We start from the raw sequence: 14,528 nt of genomic DNA, 5'->3' as shown, positions 1-14,528 counted from the left end.
GTCATGGCGTCCGAAGTTGGCTTGGGTTGGCTTGGGTTCACGGAAAATCATAAATTCGTCAAAATATCCAAGATTAAGGTAAAAAGGCAACCCGATATAAATCAGAGTTGACGGAAATATATCTATAGAGTCTTTTGGATGAAAAAATATTGTAGATCTACTCGGTAAGGACACTTTTAAACTTATATCAGCAGGAGCGTGGAATCGGCGTGACCACCCCCGATATTTATCCATCACCCACCAGTAACTGAATTTTAGTCCTTACTTTCTTATCTCACTTATGTTTCGTTGTATTTCGCTGATCTTCAGAGAATAATTTAGCCACACAAACACAACAATGAACAGCCTAAAACAGCCCCGTAAAAATTTGATATTGCCAAATTCTGAGTAAAATAAAACACGTTTCATAGGCTTCTAACGCCCGCAGTACCGGTACCTTATATTCTCATTGATTTTATTTTAGTTTGCTTCATACTTCATTCCTTTTCGTTCCTTTTCGCACTTTCGGTAGCAAAAAAGCTCCTTTTCGTTTCTTTTCGTTCCTTTTCGTTCCTTTTCGTTCCTTTTCGCACTTTCGGTAGACCCCTCTCGTCCGTCCCCAACAACAGACTCTGAACGCTCACCACGTCCCTCCCAGGCTTGGGTTTGTAGCAACAGAGACGGTGAAGTTGTAATTTGTGCCTTTTACCTGAAAAACTGTAAAAGAGACGAAAAAAGTACTACCGGGTAATTAACTGCCATAATGCGGCTGCAATTGCCCCTCATAAAAACAATGACCTACGCGTTATGTATTGCGTACTTGTCTCAAATTAAAGCAGAACTATATAAATGAAATAACAAAAGTATGATTGAGGGGAAGTCTTTGGGGTTGTTTACCAAGCTATAACGTAAGGGCCAGATGATAATGATAATCTTCATTGCAAGTTCATGCCCGTGGCCAATTGCAAACAAAGAAAGCAGTGGTATACATGATTGTATTCTTAAGTTAACAGAGAAGGAAAATGAGATTTATCGATAAATCGACAGGGGAAAAACTTCTAATCTGAATCTATTTCTACTTAAGCTATTTGACAGGTTTGACTTCTTTTCCACATGCAGTGGGAGATGAATTGTCCAACATTTTCATATATAACGGGTTAGACGACTTAAGCAAGAAGATTGTTTTTCGTAGGTCGGTAAGGAGCGAAAAGCTTGGGAAAGTTTTGTAGATTTCAAGTATAAATTTGCTTCTTTCGGAATTGTAAAGGTAACATTGACATATGAAATGTAGTTCATCTTCCACTGCTTTCTCTGTATGTAATAGTGTAGTACGACGGTCATGGTAGCCAAAAAGTCGTTTTTTTCATTTATCTACTCTCGTTATCATGACATACGACAGGCGCCCTCTTAAGCAGCTTTAAAACCTGAATACAGAAGTAAACTAGACTAACTTGACAAATAAACTGCTTCCTGAAATCACAAATTGATACCATATCCATACATACATAGTACACCTATTAAACAGCACTGAAATGTAACAGCACGTATGTATGGACTATGTACTCTTACCACTTGGACACTAGAATGATTACACTTAGTCTACTGTATTGTGAGCCACTCTCATGAGACAATTTTATTCTGTATATATGTGGAGTTTAGAGTTGATTGTAACACGAACCATATTTTTTACAAACTGTAACGATGTGATTATGTCATTTTGTGGCACATACGAGTACCATTTAGACAACTGGGGTTGCCTGCGGGGCTTTCTACATAGTGTATGCTTTTGCTGAATGAACCATTATTTTCAATAATTATTATAATCATTTTAACTATCGTCATTATCATAGAGTCTACTATCGCAAAATGTTTGCGATGGCGCTGTGTTTTCATTTTCGACATAACACCGCTAATACGTATGTGCCCTCTAACGCACTACTATATTATTCCAACCTAAAAAGCCCAATTTACCTCCATAATATACCATCTACATACAAAAAAATCATGACGATTCATCAAACACTCAATCATTCTTTTTTTCTAAGTCGATCCTGTAGTTCAAAATAACCACTAAAAATCACAGCTAAAATGCACAATTTAAATTGCTTGCAAACAAAGTAGCCTCATAACGGAAGCATATCTTCAAATGTCCAATTACAAATGGCAAAAGCAAGATGTGTTATAACACTGAGTATTTGTAAAAAAATGTGCGGGATACCCCTTTTATGACATTATGTTATGCAAATTTTGTACAAAGTATCTGACATAAGTACGAAGTATTTTAACTGCCTTATATTCACTATAGCGATCACATTTAACTGCATATAGTCAGCTTATCTAAACAACACATATTACGGAGCGTCTTTGTAGCTTAGAGAAAAAATAGAAAATGAAATTAGAATTTTTAAAAACGTTATTTAAAGAAAAAACTTGCATTTGCCGTAAACTGAAGAAAAGGAAAAAATACAGGAATCAACGTTCTCTAAAAGTAAGTTACCCTTTGCCCCTCAGTTTGGTACCAAATTGACATTCGGGGGATGGGGGGGGTGGCTGTCCAATGGACAAACTATGTACAACGATTTTACATGTCAACATTTTGAGAACCAGCTGCACAGATGATTTTTGCAATGCTGTTTAAGCATTCCTCAGCAGTGGGTCGCATATTGGCTTCTCCTTCCCAACATCTCTGGATCAAAGTCATCCAGTCAGAAGGTAGATCTTCTGTCAGGGCTGGCCGAAGTTTCCTTTGCACAACTTCCGAGCAGAAATCGTCATCGCTGAGGCCATTACCATGGTCCGCCTGCCTGCCGTACCACAGCTCCCACAGGACAAAGGCGAAGCTGTACATGTCCACTTTTCTAAAAGAAATAATACATAGGAAATGACTATGTAAACTATGTATTGTTGTATGATCCTCATGAAAGGTTTGGTGTACATATCTTCCCTGTCCAAATCTCAATGCCTCTAGGTTTGGTTAAGATCTCTCTAATTAGCACCTTCGTACCCATCGGCATTTACAGCTTAAGTCATGTTGATTTGATTATATGGATGACATTCTTCATTTTTATTCTTTCACATCTTCTTTGACCTAAAGTTTTCAATGAAATTAGCATACGTTTTCCAGTATTTGTTTTAGCAATACACGGCGATTATTTTGAGGTTGCTTGGTACCATTTACAGTATGGTTGAAAAGTTTTATTCATTTTTTTTTTTAATTGATGCGCGGGCGGATGTCATCGATATAATCAAACCACACTAAAACACTCATAACTTGTTACAACTACAGTTATGTAGCATTTGTCTAAATATATTTTCATCGCATTGTCAAACTTGGCTACTTTCCAACTGCATTCGCGTTATCTTCCCTTCCCGCCTGCTAGTGGTGAGAAAGAATATGAATTACCTATCGGAGGCAGACTTCATCAACACTTCTGGGGCCATGTAAAGGCGAGCTGCTGGAGCTTCAGCGCCAGTCTCCTGTTTCCGAAATCGCTCGCATTTGACAATGCCCACTTCACTATAGGCCAGTTTAAGTGTCAACCTGTCAGGATTGTCGTCTTGAGCCAGCTTGAAAGCAACAAAAACGCAAAAAAATTACGATACAGCTTCAATGATATTGCTGGGAAGATCTAGCAGTTACCCGAACTGAAGTCTGCATGTTATTACCATATACATGTAGCTCTTAGATATGGGGTAACAGGAAAATGGTGCAATGTACACATGTGGACTTGAATTTTCCCAAATACTCAACTTGATAACAGCTATCGGTATCACTTGGTGTTTGCGGTATAAAGATTTTTTTCCTGTGCTGGGGAATGAGAACAAAAGGGAAACGTTCTTACAAAAATGTTGTCAAGGTTTAGGTCCCCGTGCACGAGTTTCTTGCCATGTAGATAGCACAAAGCACGTGCAGTCTGTTTCGCCATATCTGCAGCAAACAGCAGGGCCTGTAAAACACAACGAAATCAACACTTTGGAAGGATAAACGCGTTTTGAATGAATAAAAACCTTTAAGTTGCACATATTTATCTGAGACTGTTATAGTAGATTTGTAGATTTGAGGTGATATTGAAAAGGTCAAGAAATATCATTACTGATATGTTTTAAGAATGTCAGTTCCTCACCTCAGCTCTGTCTTCTCCAGTGCAAGAGGCTGGAGCAGAGAGCCCCCCTTCTTGCATTTGTTGGAGCTTCTCCCTCAGGGTACAGTTACACCGCTCAAACACCATCACCAACTGCACAGTGCTAGACTGAGTGTGTCTGTCAATGGCGGTTCCGAAGAACTTGACAATGCAGTCATTTCCGAAGAACTTGACAATGCAGTCATCGTTTAGCTTGCTGAAAATAAAACAGACATTTGCAACGAAGAGGTCACAACCCTGTGAAACATTCAGTGTTTCTCGCCTGCTTTACTTAGGAGGGGGTAGTTAATTAGTTATGCAAATACAGCAGGATGTGATCGGTGAAACTTATGTAAATATAATAAGTTTGTTTTTAAGTTGCGAAGTCTTTATTGTAGTAGTAGATAAGAAAAAATAGCTGTGGGTGCCCATTTATACTTTTCTACTTTATAACATTTTCCCGGCTCTCTGTAAAAATGAATGATAGCATTTAACATTGTACATGGTACATACGTGAGGATCTCTTCTTCGCGTTGATAATCCTCGATAACATCCTTCAAAGACATCGGCACGCAGACCTCTACCTCTACATCTGGCCCGTCCTTAGTCAGTCTTCTACCTCTGTAGACTTTGCTTAACGACCCTTCTCCAATCAAATCCCTAAAAGAAAGTTAATACTGTGTCAAATATAATATATTTTAAGCATATCTGTGTGAAAGTCGCGAATAGAAAAAAACGTGTTTATTAATAAATGGACTAATCATAGAAGCTAAATTGTACAAAATTTGAAAAACAGACCTACCTGCCATTCCAGAAGATGTCTCTCGGGACCTGTAAGGAATATGACCGCACTTCCGTGGCGTTGAAAAGGAGCACGTCAGTTCGAACATCAGGTAGTCGGGAGGTCCACTGGTTGTTGTCGTCGTCGTTGTTCCGTTCAATGTCATCTATCTTCTTCTCAAGGTAACTCTTGATCTCAGGAATATGATTGGCCAAATCATCGACGTGCAGTGTTGACTGGCAGCAGTCATTGATGATGTTGTAGTACAGCTGTTTGTTTAGCACCTCTGTTAGAACTGTGTTCAGCTTTCGTCGGACATACCCTCTACGCTGGTCGAAAACTTCGTTTCCTCCGGTTCCTGCGTACTCCTTTTTCTCGCGTATCTTGCCAAGTACTCCCATCCCGATTGCGAACGGAAATAACATTGCATTTAACATGGCTGCGATGCCTGTTGGCAAAGACTTGAACATGATGTCATGGAGGACAAAATGACTGTCGATGGTGGGCAGTTGAATAGCAGGTTGTGCGTCATCGTCAGTTTTCTTCGGCAGAATGCGTTCTAGTTCACTCTTCACTAAGAAGAACTGGTCTTGGAACTCGGAGACGATCTTGTCTTCAAACTGCTTCATGCTCTTCGTCTTCTTCTCCCACTCCCTTAAGATGTCACGCATTTTCCCGACAACAAGATGCCTGACGAGAGCTTCAAGATCATCAAAACCGCTGATGTCACGTAGCTGATCTTCCGTTGGGTTCCAGCTACTCACTAGCTCTTCTCTGTTCGTCTGTAGGAACTCTCTTAGCTTCCTGGCCAAATGTTTGGTACCGATGTTGAACTGGCCCCTCATTTGGACGACAATATCTTGCCAAATCTCGCATTTCAGGAGGCCGTCTTTGAATCGCTCAACAGTTTGGAGGCTTAGGATTTCGCTGATTTCTCTGAGAAACTCCAGCAGCCACCTGTAGAAAACAACAAGGTTGCCCGTTCAGAAATTACGTTGGTAGAATATAGAATATTGGAGATTTCTTTTACACAACTATTAAATGCTTGCATGTGGATATGTCTCAGAGCATTCAACTGGAGTGCTGCTATTCTCCGCTTTATGTAGCCGAAGTAGGTGGCGCTTTTGTCAACACTCCTCACCGCAAAAGCGCCACACACATCGACTACATACAGCGGCAAAAACTCCACTTAGAATCTCTAAGAAGAAGATTGATAAACATTGAAACGAAAACAAAGTAAATATTTACTGGTTATGTAAAAGTCTCCAATATCCAAGAATCGACGCTCTATCAATAATCAAAGTCAACTGCATGTAATAGCTATAGTGCAACTCCCTCAGAGGCCATTGCAATAGGTTTCACAGAAACTGATCTAATCTATGACGTGGACTTGATAGACCGTGTTTTGACAATAGAAATTTTACTTACTCGGTATACTCTTTCACTCTAGTAGCAAGACTGGAACTGACGGCGCCCTCCAAGCATGAAAGGAGTTTGGTACAGTCGTCACTAGTCTTTTCATCTTTGCTGTCCTGAAGCTCCAAGCTGAGAGCTTGCTTTGCTTTTAGACGGATGACTTGGTTGTCCACAGCGTTGTCCACAGCAAGTGGTGGCCAGGCTTTCTTAAGAAAGTCGCACCTTCTGTTGTATTCGTCTTGTAAAACTTGGTCACTGTCGTTTGAGGACTCCCCGAGCAATTGACACTCAAGGAAGTCCCACTTATTAATGGCGAAGATGGCTGCCTCGTCTGGCATGGTAGAGAACGACCTAATGAGGTTGTGGATCTGAGGCTGTATCTGAGAGGGAAAAGATATGTATACGTTATGGAGTAATGTGGCAAAACATAGTCTTTCTTACTGGTAATAGTACAATATTTTAGAACGATAGAAAGAGACTGCAGTGGACTGTCAGGACAGCTTTAGTGTCTGCCATTAATGACAGATCATACTGGAAAAAAACTGTACTATGTATTGTACCAAACCGTTGTGAACCGGATGTACTACTGCTACTACTACTACTACTACTTCTTTTGTAAGAATTGATCGGCATTTCATGCTTTTATAATTAAATGCCTCGCTCGTCTATGATTTTAACTCTTACAGATAATATCATCAAAAGAACAGGCCATGATAAGAAAATATATTGCAGCATATCATTTTTCCATTTAAGTTTTCCTACATGCCAAACTTACAAAATAGAGTTAGAAACCAAGGGTAATAAATACAAAAATAACAGGATAGTAGAGTCACATCCAGTTAATCTCATCTGCTGACCTTCTCGCCGCCAAAGCGCTACCTACATCGGCTACATAACGGGGGCCGCCCTAAGATGCCCCCTGTCCTAAGATGCCCGGATTTTTTGCCGATCATATTATGCATAAGTATGCCGTGTTTGTTGCCACTGACTATGATGATTAGAAAGGTAAATAAACCAAGTCCAAACAAACAGCTTTTTTTCTATCAAATAAATATCAACACATATTCACTTCCCTTTTTTTTAAGACAGAATTTTCACAATAATGTTGGTAGCGCCGAATCACTGTGGTCACCTGTTACTAGATATTGGTGGCTCGTGTCCATAAATATACAACCAGTACAAAACAGTCACACAACTGTCATACACATAAGAACTAAAGCTTCACAAAACACTACAAATATTGGTCTTCAAATGTTTGTTGAGAAGAAGACCGGCCATAGAAAAAACAACATAAGCATCACCGCCGTTGTTTTCCCCAGGGAGTGTGGCCCCGCAGGTGGCAGACGAGCGAACGCCCAAAAGATTTTTTTACTCTAAGAAATGATTCGTACCGTCTATAAAAATGAAACTTCACAGAGTGAGGTCGAATATGTTTCCCAATACGTACGCAGAGTTTTTTTGTGATTTTGACGTTGTCGTTTTTCGTAATGATTTTGTTAGTCGGGCCGCCGCATTTAGTGCATTTCACCCATTTCCCATGAAAACATGACCTGGATGGTGAAAGGTTTAGCCCTCCTCGCGGGAGACAAGAAGCACACACAATCAAAATTCTACTCTCAAAAGAAAGCCAATATATCATAGAAATAAAATTTGTATTTGTTGTTATTTAAAATGGTCACCAGCTTCCGAAAAGAGAAAATTGCAAAAGGGGGCAAGTTAGGGCGCACTGTCTAGCGCAGCACAAAAGTTATATTCACGAAAACGTCCTCAGTGTTTGCCACTTGTAACTAGGAGGGTGAAGGGTTCATGGACCACATGAATGCATTCCTTATCCGAGTATGTTCTTAAAATGAATGTGTTAAAGATTCATTGATCAAAACTTGACCACTCTCTGGCAACTAGTGATGGGGCGGCCGCCGTTATAGCAGCAAGAAGCAGAACTACAGTAAGAAGCTTCAAAACTAAGGTCACAACCCGCCTTGCGTTCAATTGCGTGTTATCTACGTGCCAAAACGTGGGCAATCTTTTAGAATACAACGGATTTGGGAGCACACAGACACGCCGTAGAACTTTCTCTGCATTGGGCTGCGGATTCAACCCCCGTACGAGCCAGTACGGGCGACGCGCGTGCCCCGTACAGCGAGTAAGGGCATTGTACGTACGCAGCACGTGTAAGTAGGGCCTGCATACGGTAACGTGGCAATCGCACAGAGATCGCACGTGCAACTCACTTGCGCAACGAACGAGGCACGCAACCGGCTCACGGCCAGGCATGGGGTGCAGGTCACAAATACTTACACCTTGCGCAACCGTGCGAGTGACGTGCGTTGTGACGGACTTCCTCCCTGCTCTTGCCATTTCTTCCCCAGGTTTTTCAGAAAAAAAGTGGCGTAATTGACCTCTCAAAAAACGTACGGACAAAAAGCACGTACGGCTGATTGTGACTTGTGCCCTTAGCTTTAGGAAGATATCTGACAGTCATCAGAACGTCAGCAGGTAAGATTACCTCGTTGTGTAAAAGAAAACTATCCTATGACCTACCAAACGGATGAAATTATTTTCGAATGGTTCAAAACAACAGATACCTCTTTTCCGACACACATGTTATAACCATCCAGTACGAACACCGCTGTCACAGCGCGGGTGCCGTAAGCCTCCCACAGACCTGGATCCGGATCCTGTCCGGAAACGATGTCTACACCTGGAGTATCTACCAGGACGATGCCGCTCTACAACGAAATCACAGAAGTTAATTTTTGATTATGACAACATGACGAAAATATACATATACAATACAAGATGTACCATTTTTGTCTTCCAATACTTTTAAAACAGGCAAGCAAATGTTTTCAATTTAGAAATTGAAGAAAACAATGAAATAGATTAACGAGTCATTTTCAAACATTTAATTGTTATGTTTACTGTGTTGAGGTAGTTGTTATTAAAGATCAGTTGCAATTAACTTAAGAAGGTTAGAATGTATATTTTTTATATTTCAGCCATACCATAGGTATGGTGAAATATATTGTATTCGTAATTATATTGCAATCCATACTACAGTATGGATTTGCAATATATTGTTTTTCCTTAGTCTCTTCTTCTCCTGTCAAATCTTTAAATTGATTCAACTTTTTCATTTTGGGACCAAATGAGCTGAAATTTGGCAGAGTGGTAGAAATAGCAAATACCCCCAGGTTTTTTTTTTTTTAACTTTTTTGATAGAGGCCTTAGAAATTATGATATTTAGGGTTTTTGGTCATTTTTAGACAAAATATGCATATTTTGGGCCCCTGTGCCCTGGTATTACAAGCTAATGACCTGGAATTTGGTACAGAGGTGCATTGGACATATGAGCACAGGAACCCATCATCACTTTCTTCATAGATCACTACAAAAATGAGTTATTTTTGGGTTTTCGGTCATTTTTGACTAAAATGTATATTTTCGGCTCGTATGCCCTTGTATAGAAACCAAATGACCTGAAATTTGGTACAGGGGTGCATTGAACACATGCTCACAAGATCCCATCAACAGAATCTTGTAGGTGCAGTGCTCTTGGATTTCAGCGCCGCCTTTGACGTGGTAAACCACAAGGTGTTGTTAGCCAAACTAAAGAGCTACGGGTTTGTCCAGTCGGCGGTCAATTGGGTCAACAGCTATCTGACAGATAGAACACAGGCTGTCAGTGTTAACGGTGGAGTCTCATCACACAGGAAATGCTTGAGTGGTGTTCCACAGGGGAGTTGCTTGGGGCCATTACTTTTTTGTATATATACTAATGATTTACCCACTGCTATAACTCACTGTAACATAGAGTTATATGCTGATGACTCCACTCCTTCCGCTTCTGGCCCAAATGTCTCTATGATACAAAACACACTTCAGGCCGAACTTAACCATATATGGGACTGGGTACAAGCAAACAAATTAGTATTAAATGTGGAGAAAACAAAATCGATTTTGATGGGAAGTCGCCACAGATTAAGGAGCAACCCAGAGTTACAGCTTTCTTTGAATGGCAAAAGGATTGAACAAGTATTTCAAGCAAAACTACTTGGTTTCATTATAGATCAGTACTTAACATGGACACAGCAAGCAGACAAAGTCCTGAACAGGATGACTGGTTCACTAGCAATGCTTAAGAGATCTAGACATCTGATTGTGGATGGACCGCTAAAGATGGTGACGCAGGCACTAGTGTTATCCCATCTGGATTATTGTGCTTGCTTGTTATCTGCCTGCCCTCAGACCTCCTTGAACAAGCTACAGATTCTGCAAAATAGGGCAGCTAGACTAATTCTTAATGCGCGCTATAATGAGAACATTGATTATATGCATAGTAAACTACAATGGCCAACAGTTAAAGAAAGATTGTACACAGGCACTCTTTCTATGTTCAACAAGCTATTAGTATCTAAGGAACCTAGAGCTATGTATAGCAGATTAGAAAACATTAGTAGCAGACATGAGCACAGCACTCGTCTTGCGACAAGTGGTGGTTTTAGATTACCTAAGCCAAGAACTGCGGCCTTGACAAGGACCTTCTTGTATAGATGCACCAAGTCATATAACACCTTCCCACCACAAATGAAAGCAACCTCACCTTCCATTTTCAAAACACACATTGTGAATTGGATCCGGACAAAAATCAACACAAACAAACCCTTGCAGGATTGGTGGTAGACGAATTTGTATGTTGATATGATGTAGATAATTGACTTGTGTTGTGGATATTTTCTTTGTTAATTACACCCATTTGGTTATTTTATTTATGGTTTCAACGATTGATGTTTTGTTACTTATGTTATAGCCTTTGACCTCTGACCCCTCCTCATTACTTCTGTTTACTGAGTTTATGTTACATTTTTGTAATCAGTTCACTTCAGTTTTTCTTATGTCATACAGTATACATGTACTTTTGTTGACTTTATGTTATTTGATGGTTTTAATTTGTAATGTTGATGGACGACTCCAGGAAGAATAGAGTTATGATAATAATTGTAACTCTAATTGGAGATCGAAATAAACAAACAAACAAACAAACACTTTTTTTCAAAGATCACTTCAAAAATGAGTTATTTTGGGGTTTTTCGGCCATTTTTGACTAAAAATGTATATTTTTGGCTCCTATGCTTTTATATGCTAATCTAATGACCTGAAATTTGGCAAGAAGGCATGTCTGGCTAATGCCCACAGTACTTCATTTTCTCTTTGAGCATACATTACTTTAAATTGTTGAATTTTTGGGATTTTTTGCCATTTTTAGACTAAAAATGTTAAGTTTTGGCTCAAATGCCTTTGTATGAAAACCAAATGATCTGAAATTTGGTATGGAGGTGCGTACAGTATGTGCTTGCAGGGCTCTCTTCACACATATGGTGTGCATCAATCAAAAGTTGGTAAATTTGGGATTTTTTGCCAATTTTGACCAAAAATGTATATTTTTGCTTTCTGTGTCATGAAAAAGCCAACTGAGCTGGAATTTGGTATTGGGGTAGCTTTAGCACTATAAACGGAAAATGGGCCGCATAGACCAATCCATTTTGCATAGATAGGGCTGTTCTGGAAGAGTCCATTCTTGTAAAGAGGCATATGTATGAAGATGGATTGCAATATGCTGTATTTGCTCCCAAGCAAATGTCGGCCTTTCTAGTGTTTCTTTCTTTCTCCTGTCAAATTTTCAAATCGAATCAACTCCGCCGTTCCTGGACCGATTGACTTGAAATTTGGCACAAGGGTAGAGTAAGCCAATACCATCAGGCGTTTTTTTTTTTTTCATTTTTTTCATATCTGCCTTTAAAATGATTTTATTGAGGTTTTTGTCAATTTTTATGTATATTTCGGGCTCCTGTACCCTGGTATAACAGCCGAATTACATAAAATTTGGTAAGATGTGCCTTGATCATATGCTCACCTAGATTCAATAACAGTTTTGGCATATGGTACAACAAAAAGCTTAATTTTGCGATTTTTGGCCATTTTTTTTACCAAAAAAGGACATTTTTTGGCTCCTGTAGCCTCGTTTTACAACCAAATGACCTAAAATTTGGTATGAAAGTGCCCTTCGATTATGTGCACATGAATTCAATAACAGTTTTTCCATACGGTACAACAAAATGCTTAATTTTGCGATTTTATGGCCATTTTTTGACAAAAATTGGACATTTTTGGCTCCTGTTCCCTCGTTTTACAACCAAATGACCCGAAAATTGGTAAAGGGGTGCTCTAGATATTCATTCAAATGACCCATGTACAATTTTTGGCATGGGCCACTTTAAAATGATACATGTGGAAATTTTTTTGGTCGTTTTCCAATGGCCAAAGGGGTCAATGACCTCAAGGCCTATTGTTGCATGAGGGAGATGGCTGAAATATGCTGTATTTGCTCTCAAGCAAATGTCGGCCTTTCTAGTTATGTAAATATGTTTTTTTTTTTTACTTTTTTTAAAGCCGCAATTTTAATTTAACACTAAGAGACATACACATACCTTAAGAAAATCTGCAGGCCAGTATACTTCCACTTTGTCGTACGAGACACTGACACCTCGATTCTTGTCATGTTGAATATGCCTGGCAAGGATGGTGTTTGCTTCTTCGTCATTTACTAGGGGGGGAATTGGGTACGGAGGGTTAACATCCTTCCAACATTTGTCTCCTGATTTTGAATTCATCAATTTACAGAATCATAACTTCATGTTTACTTTATTTTCCAAGTATTTCTTCAGAAATTACGATACCAGAACATTGTGTAGAACATCGATTGTTTTTTTACACAAGATGAAATGTGCGATAATGTCCAATGATATGTTGTTCGGTCGTTGTTGGTCGTTTATTAATAGCAAGGACTAGCAAATTACTGATGTGTCTTCTGTAGTTACGGTCATGAAAATATAGGGTTGCTATGTAGGAATTCTCCTTTTTTTATTTTTCAGCCGAAGTGATGCAAAAATGCAATTTATATTAGCAAATGAATTTAAACTGTTGAAATTCATCAGGTACTTACTATTTGTAACATGATATTTTAATTATACATAACTAACAGAGTGTAAAATACAGAAAGTCTGTCCCAGAGATCGACAATTCTAAGCCCCTTGAGTAATACCGGCCGAGTAAAAAGGACTGGGGTCGGCAGGATTTTGCTAGGGTCGGTCGGGTAACCGGGAGCACAACGTTTCTTCCTGGGCCTTGGCTCCAAGCAATGTAGGCAACACTCTGTATCGGTACATTGAAAAGTTAAAGTACAACGACTTACAAATATCGAACAATAACGTAAGAGTTAACGTACCAAGAGATACTTCTCTGACGACTCTTGACTTGAGGGAAAGCACAGCTTTCTTTTGCTCTCCGTACTTTATTTCACAGTTGACATCGGTGCAGTGGTTTAGTGCACGGGGTAGCAGATCTGTGCCTAGCAGCATGTTTATCATGGTGCTTTTGCCGGATGTGTGAGCGCCTGCAGTGAGTAAAAGTAGATCACGTCGCAGGCATCATTTGACGATTAGTTAACATAAAAAAACTAACATCATCTCTCATAATGCCACCGGGTGCCATAATGCCGCCACATAAAAATTGTTACAGAGGACTTCTCAAGATTGTCTTGAACACTTAAAACCATGAAGCCAGAGCATATAGCTCAGGATTACTGATGCTGTATTGGACCATTTATTTAAATCACTTTAAATCCATGTATATTTTGTCATGTGTCAGTATTATGGCATATGGTAGAATTATGAGAGTTAATGGTATATCAAAGTCGGAAGTATCTTATCTGGGGTCTGTTGATAGCTTTGATTTTCTTTTCTTTTGTCTTATTAACCATTTTCAGACCGGGCTTTCTTGGTCAATCTGGCTTTTGAGGCCCGTCCCTTCTAACTCCCGTAACTCTAACCCTATCCAGACTGCTGGGTGGATTTTTCTAAAAGTGCCAGCGCTAACTTTGACGTCGTATAGCTCCCAAACGGCTTGTGCTAGAACGACGAAACTTGGTGACTTTTCCTAAAATATTGTTGGCAACAAAAAAGTTTGTGATTTTTCGTGTTGCCATGGCAATGGGTTTTGAAAAGGCAAATTGTACAAAAATCACTAATTTTGGTTTAAACAATGGGATTTTAAGATTTTCTTGCTAAACTCAACTTCTTTTTATATATCTTAAATATCTAACACATCTTTGTTGAGCATTTATACATCAAATACTCATAAACTAAGCTAATGAGATTACATTTATTTCTGTA

The 14,528-nt window shown here is 39.4% G+C and overlaps 1 protein-coding gene across 1 annotated transcript in view; it reads right to left on the bottom strand.

The window, feature by feature from the left end:
• Positions 1–2,560: 2,560 nt before the first annotated feature.
• The window catches only part of LOC118432162, a 14,768-nt gene continuing 2,800 nt past the window's right edge, over positions 2,561–14,528 (bottom strand). The window contains exons 3-10 of the mRNA XM_035843692.1: positions 8,883–9,026; positions 6,310–6,677; positions 4,903–5,838; positions 4,614–4,760; positions 4,104–4,317; positions 3,822–3,926; positions 3,383–3,546; positions 2,561–2,837 (exon numbers count right to left, since the gene is read on the bottom strand). Coding sequence (XP_035699585.1) covers positions 2,561–2,837; positions 3,383–3,546; positions 3,822–3,926; positions 4,104–4,317; positions 4,614–4,760; positions 4,903–5,838; positions 6,310–6,677; positions 8,883–9,026 — 2,355 coding nt within the window. The remainder of the gene's footprint in view (positions 2,838–3,382; positions 3,547–3,821; positions 3,927–4,103; positions 4,318–4,613; positions 4,761–4,902; positions 5,839–6,309; positions 6,678–8,882; positions 9,027–14,528) is intronic.

The sequence above is a fragment of the Branchiostoma floridae genome, chromosome 15 (assembly GCF_000003815.2).
Source record: "Branchiostoma floridae strain S238N-H82 chromosome 15, Bfl_VNyyK, whole genome shotgun sequence".
Taxonomy (NCBI): Eukaryota; Metazoa; Chordata; class Leptocardii; order Amphioxiformes; family Branchiostomatidae; genus Branchiostoma; species Branchiostoma floridae.
Note: the sequence above shows the minus strand (reverse complement) of the source record. Positions and strands in the feature narration are given on the sequence as shown.